The sequence below is a fragment of the Lepidochelys kempii genome, chromosome 7, assembly GCF_965140285.1.
Source record: "Lepidochelys kempii isolate rLepKem1 chromosome 7, rLepKem1.hap1, whole genome shotgun sequence".
Lineage (NCBI taxonomy): Eukaryota > Metazoa > Chordata > Testudines > Cheloniidae > Lepidochelys > Lepidochelys kempii.
The window spans coordinates 76,564,673-76,577,624 of NC_136386.1; the positions used below are offsets into that span (position 1 = coordinate 76,564,673).

The 12,952-nt window shown below is 39.2% G+C and overlaps 1 protein-coding gene across 10 annotated transcripts in view; it reads right to left on the reverse strand.

The window, feature by feature from the left end:
- The window catches only part of ANK3 (ankyrin 3), a 557,055-nt gene that overhangs the window by 95,309 nt on the left and 448,794 nt on the right, over positions 1-12,952 (reverse strand). For 9 of the 10 annotated variants that reach the window (XM_073353398.2, XM_073353395.2, XM_073353403.2 and 6 more), the window contains 4 exons: positions 12,826-12,924; positions 11,891-11,986; positions 5,487-5,559; positions 5,228-5,290 (listed from right to left, as the gene is read on the reverse strand). In XM_073353398.2, coding sequence (XP_073209499.2) covers positions 5,228-5,290; positions 5,487-5,559; positions 11,891-11,986; positions 12,826-12,924 — 331 coding nt within the window. The remainder of the gene's footprint in view (positions 1-5,227; positions 5,291-5,486; positions 5,560-11,890; positions 11,987-12,825; positions 12,925-12,952) is intronic. The other variant, XM_073353406.2, reaches the window with a different exon arrangement.

The window sequence follows — 12,952 nt, forward strand, 5'->3', positions numbered from 1 at the left end:
GAACAAGACACAAAATAAAAACAGCTCCTCTCCTGAGGAGTTGGCAATCTAAAAGAAAAAAAGATCTCTCTCTCTTTCTCACACACACACACACACTGCACCTTTGAATGCATCATCATGGGTTAATAAAATATCTATTTATTAATCTGAAATCCTATTCACAGAGATAAGGTCTGACAACTATATGTCTTGGGTTCATTATATACCAAACTGATTGATTCATAGATTCATAGATTCATAGATATTTAGGTCAGAAGGGACCATTATGATCATCTAGTCTGACCTCCTGCACAATGCAGGCCACAGAACTTCACCCACCACTCCTAAAAAAGACCTCACACCTATATCTGTGCTATTGAAGTCCTCAAATTGTAGTTTGAAGACCTCAAGGAGCAGAGAATCCTCCAGCAAGTGACCCATGCCCCATGCTACAGAGGAAGGCGAAAAACCTCCAGGGCCTTCCAATCTGCCCTGGAGGAAAATTCCTTCCCGACCCCAAATATGGCGATCAGCTAAACCCTGAGCATATGGGCAAGATTCATCAGCCAGATACTACAGAAAATTCTTTCCCGGGTAACTTGGATCTTACCCCATCTAAAAACCCATCACAGGCCATTGGGCCTATTTACCATGAATATTTAATTACCAAAACCATGTTATCCCATCATACCATCTCCTCCATAAACTTATCGAGTTTAATCTTAAAGCAAGATAGATCTTTTGCCCCCACTACTTCCCTCGGAAGGCTATTCCAAAACTTCACTCCTCTGATGGTTAGAAACCTTCGTCTAATTTCTAATCTAAATTTCCTAGTGGCCAGTTTATATCCATTTGTTCTTGTGTCCACATTGGTACTGAGTTTAAATAATTCCTCTCCCTCTCTGGTATTTATCCCTCTGATATATTTATAGAGAGCAATCATATCTCCCCTCAACCTTCTTTTAGTTAGGCTAAACAAGCCAAGCTCCCTGAGTCTCCTTTCATAAGACAAGTTTTCCATTCCTCGGATCATCCTAGTAGCCCTTCTCTGTACCTGTTCCAGTTTGAATTCATCCTTCTTAAACATGGGAGACCAGAACTGCACACAGTATTCCAGGTGAGGTCTCACCAGTGCCTTATATAACGGTACTAAAACCTCCTTATCCCTACTGGAAATACCTCTCCTGATGCATCCCAAGACGACATTAGCTTTTTTCACAGCCATATCACATTGGCAGCTCATAGTCAACCTATGATCAACCAATACTCCAAGGTCCTTTTCCTCCTCCGTTACTTCTAGTTGATGCGTCCCTAGCTTATAACTAAAATTCTTGTTATTAATCCCTAAATGCATGACCTTACACTTCTCACTATTAAAATTCATCCTATTCCTATTACTCCAGTTTACAAGGTCATCCAGATCCTCCTGTAGGGTATCCCTGTCCTTCTCTAAATTAGCAATACCTCCCAGCTTTGTATCATCTGCAAACTTTATTAGCACACTCCCACTTTTTGTGCCCAGGTCAGTAATAAAAAGATTAAATAAGATTGGTCCCAAAACTGATCCTTGAGGAACTCCACTGGTAACCTCCCTCCAACTTGACAGTTCACCTTTCAGTAGGACCCGTTGTAGTCTCCCCTTTAACCAATTCCCTATCCACCTTTCAATTTTCCTATTGATGCCCATCTTATCCAATTTAACTAATAATTCCCCATGTGGCACAGTATCAAACGCCTTACTAAAATCTAAATAAATTAGATCCACTGCGTTTCCTTTATCTAAAAAATCTGTTACTCTCTCAAAGAAGGAAATCAGGTTGGTTTGGCACGATCTACCTTTTGTAAAACCATGTTGTATTTTGTCCCATTTACCATTGACTTCAATGTCCTTAACTACCTTCTCCTTCAAAATTTTTTCCAAGACCTTGCATACTACAGATGTCAAACTAACAGGCCTATAATTACTTGGATCACTTTTTTTCCCTTTCTTAAAAATAGGAACTATGTTAGCAATTCTCCAATCATATGGTACAACCCCTGAATTTACAGATTCATTAAAAATTCTTGCTAATGGGCTTGCAATTTCTTGTGCCAATTCTTTTAATATTCTTGGATGAAGATTATCTGGGCCCCCCGATTTAGCCCCATTAAGCTGTTTGAGTTTCGCTTCTACCTCAGATATGGTGATGTCTACCTCCATATCCTCATTCCCATTTATCATGCTACCATTATCCCTAAGATCCTCTTTAGTCTTATTAAAGACTGAGGCAAAGTATTTGTTTAGATATTGGGCCATGCCTAGATTATCCTTGACCTCCACTCCATCCTCAGTTTTTAGCGGTCCCACTTCTTCTTTCTTTGTTTTCTTCCTATTTATATGACTATAGAACCTTTTACTATTGGTTTTAATTCCCTTTGCAAGGTCCAACTCTACTTGACTTTTAGCCTGTCTCACTTTATCCCTACATATTCTGACCTCAATAAGGTAGCTTTCCTTACTGATCCCTCCCTTCTTCCACTCCCTATATGCTTTCTGCTTTTTCTTAATTACCTCTCTAAGATGCTTGCTCATCCAGCTTGGTCTACAACTCCTGCCTATGATTGCTTCCTCTATCTAAATTGTTTCATAATCTATTTATATTTTTAAATTGGCCTTTTAAAAATAATTGTTAGTAAACTCTTCAGCTTGCCACAGACCTCAAGACTATTACTGTGAGTCTGTTTGAACTTTGCATCGTCTTTGCATATGCTGCAACACATTAATAAAAGCAACATTTTCAGTCAAATTCTGAGATTATCATTTCATATTTGAACATTTCTCAAATACTGCATCAGTCTTAATTCTAGCACTGTAATATAACAAAATATTATTTCTTTCTTGAGTAATAATGATGTTCAGGTAAGCTACAATAATTTTGCACTTGAATGTGAAGAGTACAAATATAAATGATAGTCTAAAACTTTTATTTTTAACCACAAATGGAAAACAACATTGTTATCCAGTTGGAGTTATATAATAATGGGAACATCTTGGTGGAAATTTTAAAAGAAGAGATTCAGCACATAAATTAAACATTATTTCAACATAGTGACTGGCTAAAATGGCCTTATTTTCTAAAGTTTAAAATACTATAAAAGAAAGTAAAAATAAACATTTCACAAAGCACGGAATCAGGGAAGTCTAAATAAAGAGTTTGAGAGGAAAACTGAGACCACTGCTATAGCAGCTACTACTACACTGGGAGAAGTTACAGCTATCATGCAAGCTAATAGGAATAGAATGGGTAGCGTACAAAATACTGTCATTTCTTTCTTCATAATTGCAGAATCTCTCTTTGATTTTTTGATTATGGTCTCTGTGTGGTGCTATGGTATCTTCAGCTTTATGGAGAAATTCATCCAAGCACGAAGAGCAAGGCTCTCTGCACCTATTAACCTCCGTGGCTGTACAGATGGAGGAAGAAAGCAGGTGAAGAAGCCTCCAGGTGGGCTTCTGAACAGAGGAAAATATTCTTATTTCTATCCAAAGATCTGGCTTCACACAAGTGTGAATAATCAAACTCCTGAAACTTTACCCAGCTGTAAAACTATATGGCTCATGGAGCTAGACAGCTTCCTTCAGTTTGGAACATTTAAAAACAAACAGAAAAACCCCATCAACAACAGACTTTCAGGAATGGCATTGTTTCGGTCCCTCCTGGTTGCATTCTATTAACCCCCTAGAAAATAATCTGGGTACTGTGGAGGATGTCTCTGTGCTAGCCATGAACAGGCCAGCATAGAGGGGGTGATTGGGACCACAAACCACTGGGATGGTTCAGTGGCTCAAAATTCCCAGATGGTGTTGAAGACCAATGGGCTCTATTGCAGCCCCTATAGAGTTCACTACAGAAAGTCTGATTAATTAGGCCCTCTCTGAGCCACAGTACCTTCTCAGGGCTCTTCTTGGGGTGGCACAGCTCTGTGTCTGAGTCTAGCACTGTATCGGCAGTCATAGAATCATAGAATATCAGAGTTGGAAGGGACCTCAGGAGGTCACCTAGTCCAATCCCCTGCTCAAAGCAGGACCAATCCCCAACTAAATCATCCCAGCCAGGGCTTTGTCAAGCCTGACCTTAAAAACTTCAAAGGAAGGAGATTCCACCACCTCCCTAGGTAACGCATTCCAGTGCTTCAGCATCCTCCCAGTGAAAAAGTTTTTCCTAATATCCAACCTAAACCTCCCCCACTGCAACTTGAGACCATTACGCCTCATTCTGTCATCTGCTACCACTGAGAACAGTCTAGAGCCATCCTCTTTGGAACCCCCTTTCAGGTAGTTGAAAGCAGCTACCAAATCCCCCCTCATTCTTCTCTTCCACAGACGAAACAATTCCAGTTAACCTCAGCCTCTCCTCATAAGTCCCCTAATCATTTTTGTTGCCCTCCATTTTCCAGTTTTTTCACATCCTTCTTATAGTGTGGGGCCCAAAACTGGACACATTACTCCAGATGAGGCTTCACCAATGTTGAATAGAGGGGAACGATCACGTCCCTCTATCTGCTAGCAATGCCCCTACTTATACATCCCAAAAGGCCACTGACCTTCTTGGCAACAAGGGCACACTGTTGACTCATATCCAGTAATGCCCACCATTCCCAATTACTGAATTTGTTGTGGTCCTACCAAAATGGGAGTCATCTTCTTTTAAGTACAATATAGTGTCTTATTCAGTGCAAATGTAACTTGCAGTTATGCGACATTACACTAAATGATGATTGGGATTTTATACTCTGAAATCTCATTTTACCAGGGTATGTCTTCAGTATCAAATGAATAATCCCATAATTCACTTTTGTGGAGGGTAGACACTAGAAATGTAAAATTTATACCTGATCCTTTCAGAAGTTATCTCCTGTTGTCAGCTGTTTCTTCCCAAGAATGTGTATATTTATCTCTTGGGCAAATGTTTAGTTTTTAAAATAAAATACTAAACCAACTCTATTTATGAAGCAGCAGCAGCAGAAAGAATATTCCAGAAAATTATTGGCAATTTGATTTTAAAATAGTGAAGCAAAAGATCTGGGCAAAATTAGCATGTTAGCAGTAACTCAAACAATTTTCTGAAGTACTCTGGTCTAACGTACTGATTCTTGCTAGTAGGGTAATAAGAAAAGTTAGTGAAAAAAAGAGATTATTTCTAAAGTTAGAAAATAAAATGAAAATGTTGAAGTTAAATATCACCGCAATACAAAAATGCACAAATACCTTCTTCAACATCTGACATATATTCACCATCACTGAGAATTTCAGGGGTGTAGGCTTTACGTACTGCATGATTTAAGTAAACAATATAAGTAAATATGTAGAGCACTGATATGTCAACAAAATAATATAATGTCATAACTAATAATTTTTTTTTTGCAACAACGATTATCCAATGGGGCGGGGTGAAGAATTTAACAAACAATCTATGATACAACAAATAGAATTTTAAAAGTAAATAAAAATTTCCCTTTTTGCATACCTTCATCATCAGACATGTCAAGAACTTCATTCATAGTTTCTGGTACATTCATTTTATGCTTTTCTGTGACAGTCTGTTAAACATAATAAGATCATTTCAAAGTTCAGACATTTTCATCAGAAAAACAATAATTTATTGTCACATTTATAAGTTAAAATACATGACAGGCCACATTTATGATCTGAAATTAGCAGAATAAGCCTTTATTTTATTTTCTGCAGTTTCAACATGTAGCTGCATATAATTATGAAATACAGTACATTCAAATAATAAAACTACCTAATATTATATCAATATATTTAACTATATTCAAGTTCATACAGCAGATAGAATGCTCTGAGGATCCAAAAAATGATCATATCACATAAAAGAAACAAGTACAGTGAAAGAATTTAAGGCCAAGATGTTTGTAAAAATAGGAGCCTAAAGTAGTACCTTACTCTTTCTACAGTCCCATTGACTTTAATGGGAGCAAGAGTAACACAATCTAGCCCTAACCTATTAAGTCCTTTTCTGCTGTGTGAAGTTTCCTGCTTCCTGCATCGGACTATTTTGTGATTTTGGAGCTAATTTTCTCTGCAATATTTTTAAATACATACCTCATCTTGAACTGCCTATATTTTCCATAGTGACAACTGTAATAATATTATGGTAATCTATGATATTCATCAGAAAATTTTGCACAGAATGCATTCAGATGGCTGATTTTTACTTCTATCATTTATTCTCATTCAGGTTCAGGGAGCAGTATAAGAAGACTTAGATTTGGGGAAAGCTGAGTTTGCATGCCTGAAATCTTCATTTAAAGTAGCTATATATGACAAGATAGCTCAGAGCTGACCTGCTGGTTTAATAAAAAAGGGGATATTGAAACCCTACCGGAACCACAAACTTTGAAGTAAGAGAGCAGTCAAGCACGAATGATGTTTTGGATCCTACAGAAAAATCTGTACAGGTTTGGTATAGCTGTATCCAAGCCAGAATGCTGAGCGAAATTCAAAGATATGCTCACATTTGTGTTTCCACTTATTCTACCACTGTTATTTCCCAGTCATCAGACACAAAGTTCACAAACGATTAACAAAGTTTTAGGAGGAAAAATGACTGAAAAGATTCTGGTTGTGGTCTTTGATCCAAACTTTTAAGCTTGTCATTCTTCATTTACCTTTATATACTTTATTTTTGTCTAGCTTCATAAATAATTCTGTGGCAAGTTTATGTCTCTCTGGCTCTTGTCCTCATTTGATATAATGGAAGCATTCCTTCATGAGCAAAGTAGCTTAGAACTTATTAAAGACCTTACACTCATTTTGTTCTGTGGGAATTATTTAAGGTTAAACTACCAGCTTTAGAAGGTTCTGTCAATGCATGTTCAAAGATTTTGCCTCAGCCATGTCTATTACAGACTGAATTGTATGGATCAAAGATCATATACATAATTTATTCAGTTATTATTAGAGTTTTATTACAGTATGGGTAAAAAAAATCACAATACACTAACCCATATTCACCCTTTGTACCACCTTAAATGGAATTACAGCTGGGATAGATTTGGCCGAATATCCTCAAAAGATCTTTAAATTAGATGACTACGTGACAGGAGAATCTAATGCCCTCAGTAATTCAGATTCTATCTCAAAGTGCCAAGAGTCTACAATGCACCACACAATGTTGTTGGTGACTGATTACCAACATCTTGATTTTAATAAAAACTGTTTTCTGGGTTTCTGTGACTAGAGCTGTGTCTAAACTAAAAGGCATTTTGGGCTGTGAAGTCCTTTTTGTACCGTACATTTCTTGTAATCTAATTCACAATTTGATGTAATGCAACTTTTCTCTACTTATAGCACATATTAAATAATATATCTTCCTACCTATGTGACATGAACCCAACTAGTTCATTAGTTGTACAGTCTACGAATGAGCCTCCTATATTTGGAGTTCTCAGTGTGCAACAGTAAATATCCTTGTCCTACAATTATCTAGATCTCTACAAGCCTGAGCTTGAGATAACAAGTTTTTGTTTATGCTGCTCTCCTACAACTCTTTGTTATGATGTCAGCTGTTCAATAAACCTTATTCCTGTTGTAGAAAAATATTTTAGAATCTCCCTAGAGATAAGTAACTTTTAGAGAAGGTATGAAGAGAGGTGCTAAAAAGATAGAGAAGCAGTGGTGATTGGTGCTTATTATCCAGCATATCTAACTATATTTTTTTATTTTGAAGTTTATCTTGTTAGCACATTTTAAGACAGAGCAATATAGGTTTTATATAAGCTAATGAATTATAGAACACAGCTATGGAAGTGACAAGAGGGAAAGCGCACATGAAGTAACAAAGATAAAAGCCAGCTTTTGATCCTGAATGTCTTCTATATATCAACCAACTGCCTTGATAACAGGCCACTCACAAGGAAGCTGATGACACCACAGTTGTGAGAGGTGAATATTAACAGTTTTCTGTCTGCAGTGTGCTCAAAAAACAAGGAGGATGTTTCTTTCCTATTTTGTTTTGCTTTAAATAGTAGTTTTAGAAAAAAAAATTCACGAAAGAAATTAGCCAGCTTTTTCGAACCAGCATTCACTTGCTTTAAATGGTTTTTCTGTGGTGCAGATTGTGCCCAGCTAGCATGGTGGCTTACTGGCTCCCCATGACATGAATAGCAGCATGGGCGCGATCTGCACAAGCCACTACATTCTCCTCTCTGTGAGAGGGATAGGTGGGAGTAGGCAGAACAGAGTGGGGACTGGGCTAAGCTTTGGCTCCATCTCTCCACATGCTGGGTGGCATAACTGTGCCAGGTAAGTACCCAGAGCAGTTTACTCACTCTCTGGATAAGCAGAGTCACAATCTCCCTTCTGGGCTCCAGGGACAGTGCAACTACACACACCCCCTTACCAAGGCAGATCGTTATCTCACGATCTGACCCTTTGTAGCTACCAAGAGGATTTATGTGATCATTCATAACACCTTGTGCTGTTTGTGTTTCAACAAATATCCGCACAAGATGTCTCAGTATCGCTTCTTTTGATAACTTTGTACAGCAGTCATCAGTTGAAAAAGAAAAAAATATGGGAACGATTATCCACTTCCTTTACTAAGTCAAAAATATTCCTTTTCTTTTTGCGAATACAGACTAACACGGCTGTTACTCTGAAACCTGTCATTACGCAAGGCATTGCATTTAGCCGTATGGAGTGGAAATCTAGTCCACAGTATGCATCCGATGAAGTGAGCTGTAGCTCACAAAAGCTTATGCTCAAATAAATTGGTTAGTCTCTAAGGTGCCACAAGTACTCCTTTTCTTTTTGCGAATACAGACTAACACGGCTGCTACTCTGAAATAAGTCAAAAGTAGGAGGTACAAATGAACGTTGGTGTTTATCATCCCAACAATATCAATTTATGTAGGTACGGATCCATAGTCAAAGACAATAAGAGAAGATTGGTTAACAAGGGTCAGTCACATCGTAAGACAGTGGCCTCCAACCTTCTCATGCCCATGATCACTTTTTGAATTTAAGAGCAACCCAGGATCTACCCCATCCCTTCCCCAAAGCCCCACCCTGCTCACTCCACCCCCCGCCCCCCGTTGCTCGCTCTCCCGCACCCTCACTCACTTTCACGGGTTGGGGCAGAGGGTTGGGGTTTGGGAGGGGGTATAGGCTCTGGGCTGGGGCCAAGGGGTTCGCAGTGTAGGAGGAGGCTCTGGGCTGAGCCTGGGGCAGGGTTAGGGTGTAGGAGGGGGTGAGGGGTGCAAGCTCTGGGAGTGTGTTTGGGTGCAGGAGGGGGCTCTGGGCTGGGGCAGAGTGTTGGGGTGCAGGAGAGGGTTCAGGGTGCTGGCTCTGGGAGGGGGCTCAGGGCTGGGGCAGAGTGTTGGGGTGCAGGCTCTGGGAGGGAGGTCAGGACTGGGGCAGGGGCAGGGACTTATGGTGCAGGAGGGGGTATGGGGTGCTGGCTCCGAGAGGGGGCTCAGGGCTGGGGGTTGGGGTGTGGCGGCACTTACTGTGGGCGGCTCATGGACGGAAGTGCAGCGAGGCTAAGGCAGGCTCCCTGCCTGCCCAGGCCCCACACTGCTCCCGGAAGGGGCCACTGCGCCTCTGCAGCTCCTGGGATGGGGGGCACATGGCTCTGCACGCTAACCCTCTCTGCAGGCATCACCTCCAAAGCTCCAATTGGCCACGGTTTCCTGTTCCCAGCCAATGGGAGCTGTGGGAGTGGTGCTTGCAGGCAGGAACAGCACACGGAGACCCCTACCCCCCAGGGTCATGGGAGCATGCTGGCTGCTTCCGGGAGCAGTGTGGGGCTGCAGCCGTCAGGGAGCCTGCCTTAGTGGCAGCCCCACTACACCACCGGAGATCACGATTAACGGGTTGGTGACCACTGTCGTAAGATATTGTCATCACACTATTAATATTGTGATGATTTTGTCATTAAGCAGTGAGCAATATTGGGAGAACATACCTGTGATCCAGGAACCTCTTAGTGCCAACTGGCAAGGGGCAAAGAGGGAGTGTATACAGGGTACAGGAATCTCCTGTGTCTGGTGCATGCATTCAAGCTCACCAAAGAATGTCATGTGAGCTCTCAAACAAGTGCCGGTGTCACACTGGTCATCACTATTATTGCAAAACACATATATGGATACCGTGCAAGGAGTTATGTACATACACTCTAAATTATAAGGTCTGGGTCTAGGAACTGGTCACCAGCAAAGGTGAAAAACAGGTTTCCTGTCAGACAAAATATATTTGAGGCATTAGAGTTATTTCTAATGGGTTCACCTTACTTATACTGCCAAATTTAGATATCTCCTCCTTTTGAGGCTGGCGTGCGTAAGCATTTTAAAAATGTTCCTTAGACATCAGTAAATTCCAGCTTCCCTTAATTTACAACATGAATTTAACAACTATTTGTAGTCAGTGCTAAATCTGGAAAGTTGTAAATTTAACTGGATTAAAGTTGTCAAACAAGTGATCACCTGTTGCTGAGTCAAAAGTGTTTCTAAATTCAAAGGTATTCAAACTGGCTTAATCTGAAATGGCTTGCTTGAGAGAGAATGTAGTATATGATAATAAATCAGGCAATGGAAGCACTGGGCTTGTTCATAAAGTGAGCCTTAAGTATCTATTTCAAACATTTTGTGGTTCATTATAAAATTAATATGGCAGGACTTTGAGTCTGCAAACACTTGTCTATGTGTGTAACTTCACCCGTGTGACTATACCCTTTTACTTCAGTAGGAATACTGACATGAGTAAAGTTATGCTGATGTATGTTTGCAGGACGAGGGCCTAGATGTCTTCTTTTCAAAGGGACACCATCAATCTGAAATGTAGTCAGTTTCAAAAAATGAGCTCAATGTCATTTTTAAGCACTATGCCTGCCTCTGAATCCCTTGCCAATTTTTATTCTTTTTCAATCAAACTTTCCTCTTATTAAAAACGTTTGTCTCTCTCCCCGTTGCTGTATGAAAGACGCACACAAACAACAGGAGAAACTAACTAACTGATTAAAAGAGAAACAGAGAGCCCGATTAAAGATGAAGTACTGTCAAATGTAATTGAGCTGAAAACAATTGAGCAGTAATGTTTCACTCTAATCTTTTTCAGTTATGGTCACTGGCACTGTTACCTGAAACAACAGTAAGATGCTTTCAAACAGAAATGACATATTTAAGTTGATGGTGTACTTTTAACACTAACAGATAACACTGGGACTTAATCTTTTAATTGCCTTCAAGAAGCATCCCACAATTACAGTACAAACCCTTCTAGTGGTGTTCCATCCAATTTTGTCAGTTTGGAAGAACTGCTTTTAAACTAAATCATGACATTTGCAAGCCCCTACAACAGTATATTTTGTGCGCTACTACTTGAAGGTACTGGTGGGTGAGAGAGCACTGAGTGAACCACTGCAGGCATTCAGAACTGGGTCTCTTAAGAAGAGAGGAGATCGATGTTGGTTTCTGCTTGTTTACAAAACCATATGAGGAAAGTTACTGCACTGAGGCCCCAAGCTTGCAATTAGATCGCCACATGCAGGACACTGTGCCCATGCAGATCTAGTTGAAGGATTGGGACCCTGGTTATTTATACTGTGTATAAATATCAATTTATTTATACTGTGTATAAAAATCAATTTCAGTAAGGTTTTTGCAATACATTTTGGTGATATTTATTACCTGAATTTTAGCACTTTTTAAATAAATTTGCTGTAAATATGATTTTTTTTTATATTTGACTGCATACGGATGTTATATTACTAACAGTATGTATGGCCACTTTAACAATCAGATTGCAATCTCAGCAGGTATCTATCAACAAAGCTAAATACCATGTTTGTATAACTTTGTAGATTAAGAAAGTTATAATAATTTCATTATTGAAATATACTATACTTACAATTGTAGTCATGGTCTCTTCTGTCACGATCTTCAATGTGTCAACAACTGAAATGTAGCCAAGTCGTTTAGCAATGGCCAGGGCAGTGTTCCCATTCTGAGAATTGAAAAATTAATAAAAATGGATATGCATTAACAATGCTTAGCTATAAGAACAAGTAATAAGTTCAGTAAAAATTTACTTCAGAGTTCAAAGAAAATGTTTATAAGTCAATGCAATAAAAAGTTCCAGCAGCAGGACATGTAACGTTAGGCATTTAACTGTTTACATAAATGGCAAGGAGAGAAATAACCAGTACAATAGAAGGATTAAATTTTTATCATTAAATGTTGGAAAACGTCAATTTCACCACACAGACCCAAACAGATGAAAAAAAAATTCCATCAATAATAATGAAATTTAAAGAGAGGCAAAATAAGAAAAATACTTCTTAGACTTCAGTTTCAGGATATTTACTTCGTATATTTTGACATGTGATGTTGACAATTTGTATTTTAATGGTTATAAAGCTTAAACATTTTGAATCTCAATATTTACTGTCATTAAATAATTTTCATGGCTGTCACCCCCATAATTTCTTGTAACTGTGAAAGTTTAACTTGGTTAAAATAGAAAAAAAATGCTCAAAAATAAACATCTATATTATCCGTCGAAATAAAAATTGAATTCTGACAAGCCTAATTATATTCTCTTACGAATGCATTTTAAAGTAGTTGGTGTTTCAGGAAAAGTAGAGCACTAAGGTGGCTATGTCTCATAGCTGAGATAACAGGCTGGCTGTTCTGTTTTATTCATGCTCTCCCACTGTCCCCCGCCCCACATTCTTCTACATTTCCATTGTTGAGATGTAGTGGCACAGCACTTTTTACCGTCGGGAAAGCATTGTCATGCTAGAAAAGAAGCCACCCACAATATGTTTTTCTCTTGTCCCTTACCACAGTGAGTTCATTGGGCGATGCGCCATTCTGGAGCAAGACGTTAATGATATGGGTGTGTCCCTGCTGAGCAGCTTGGTGTAGAGGGGTGTACCCATTCTGCCAAGGATGGAAAAACAGAAGAGTT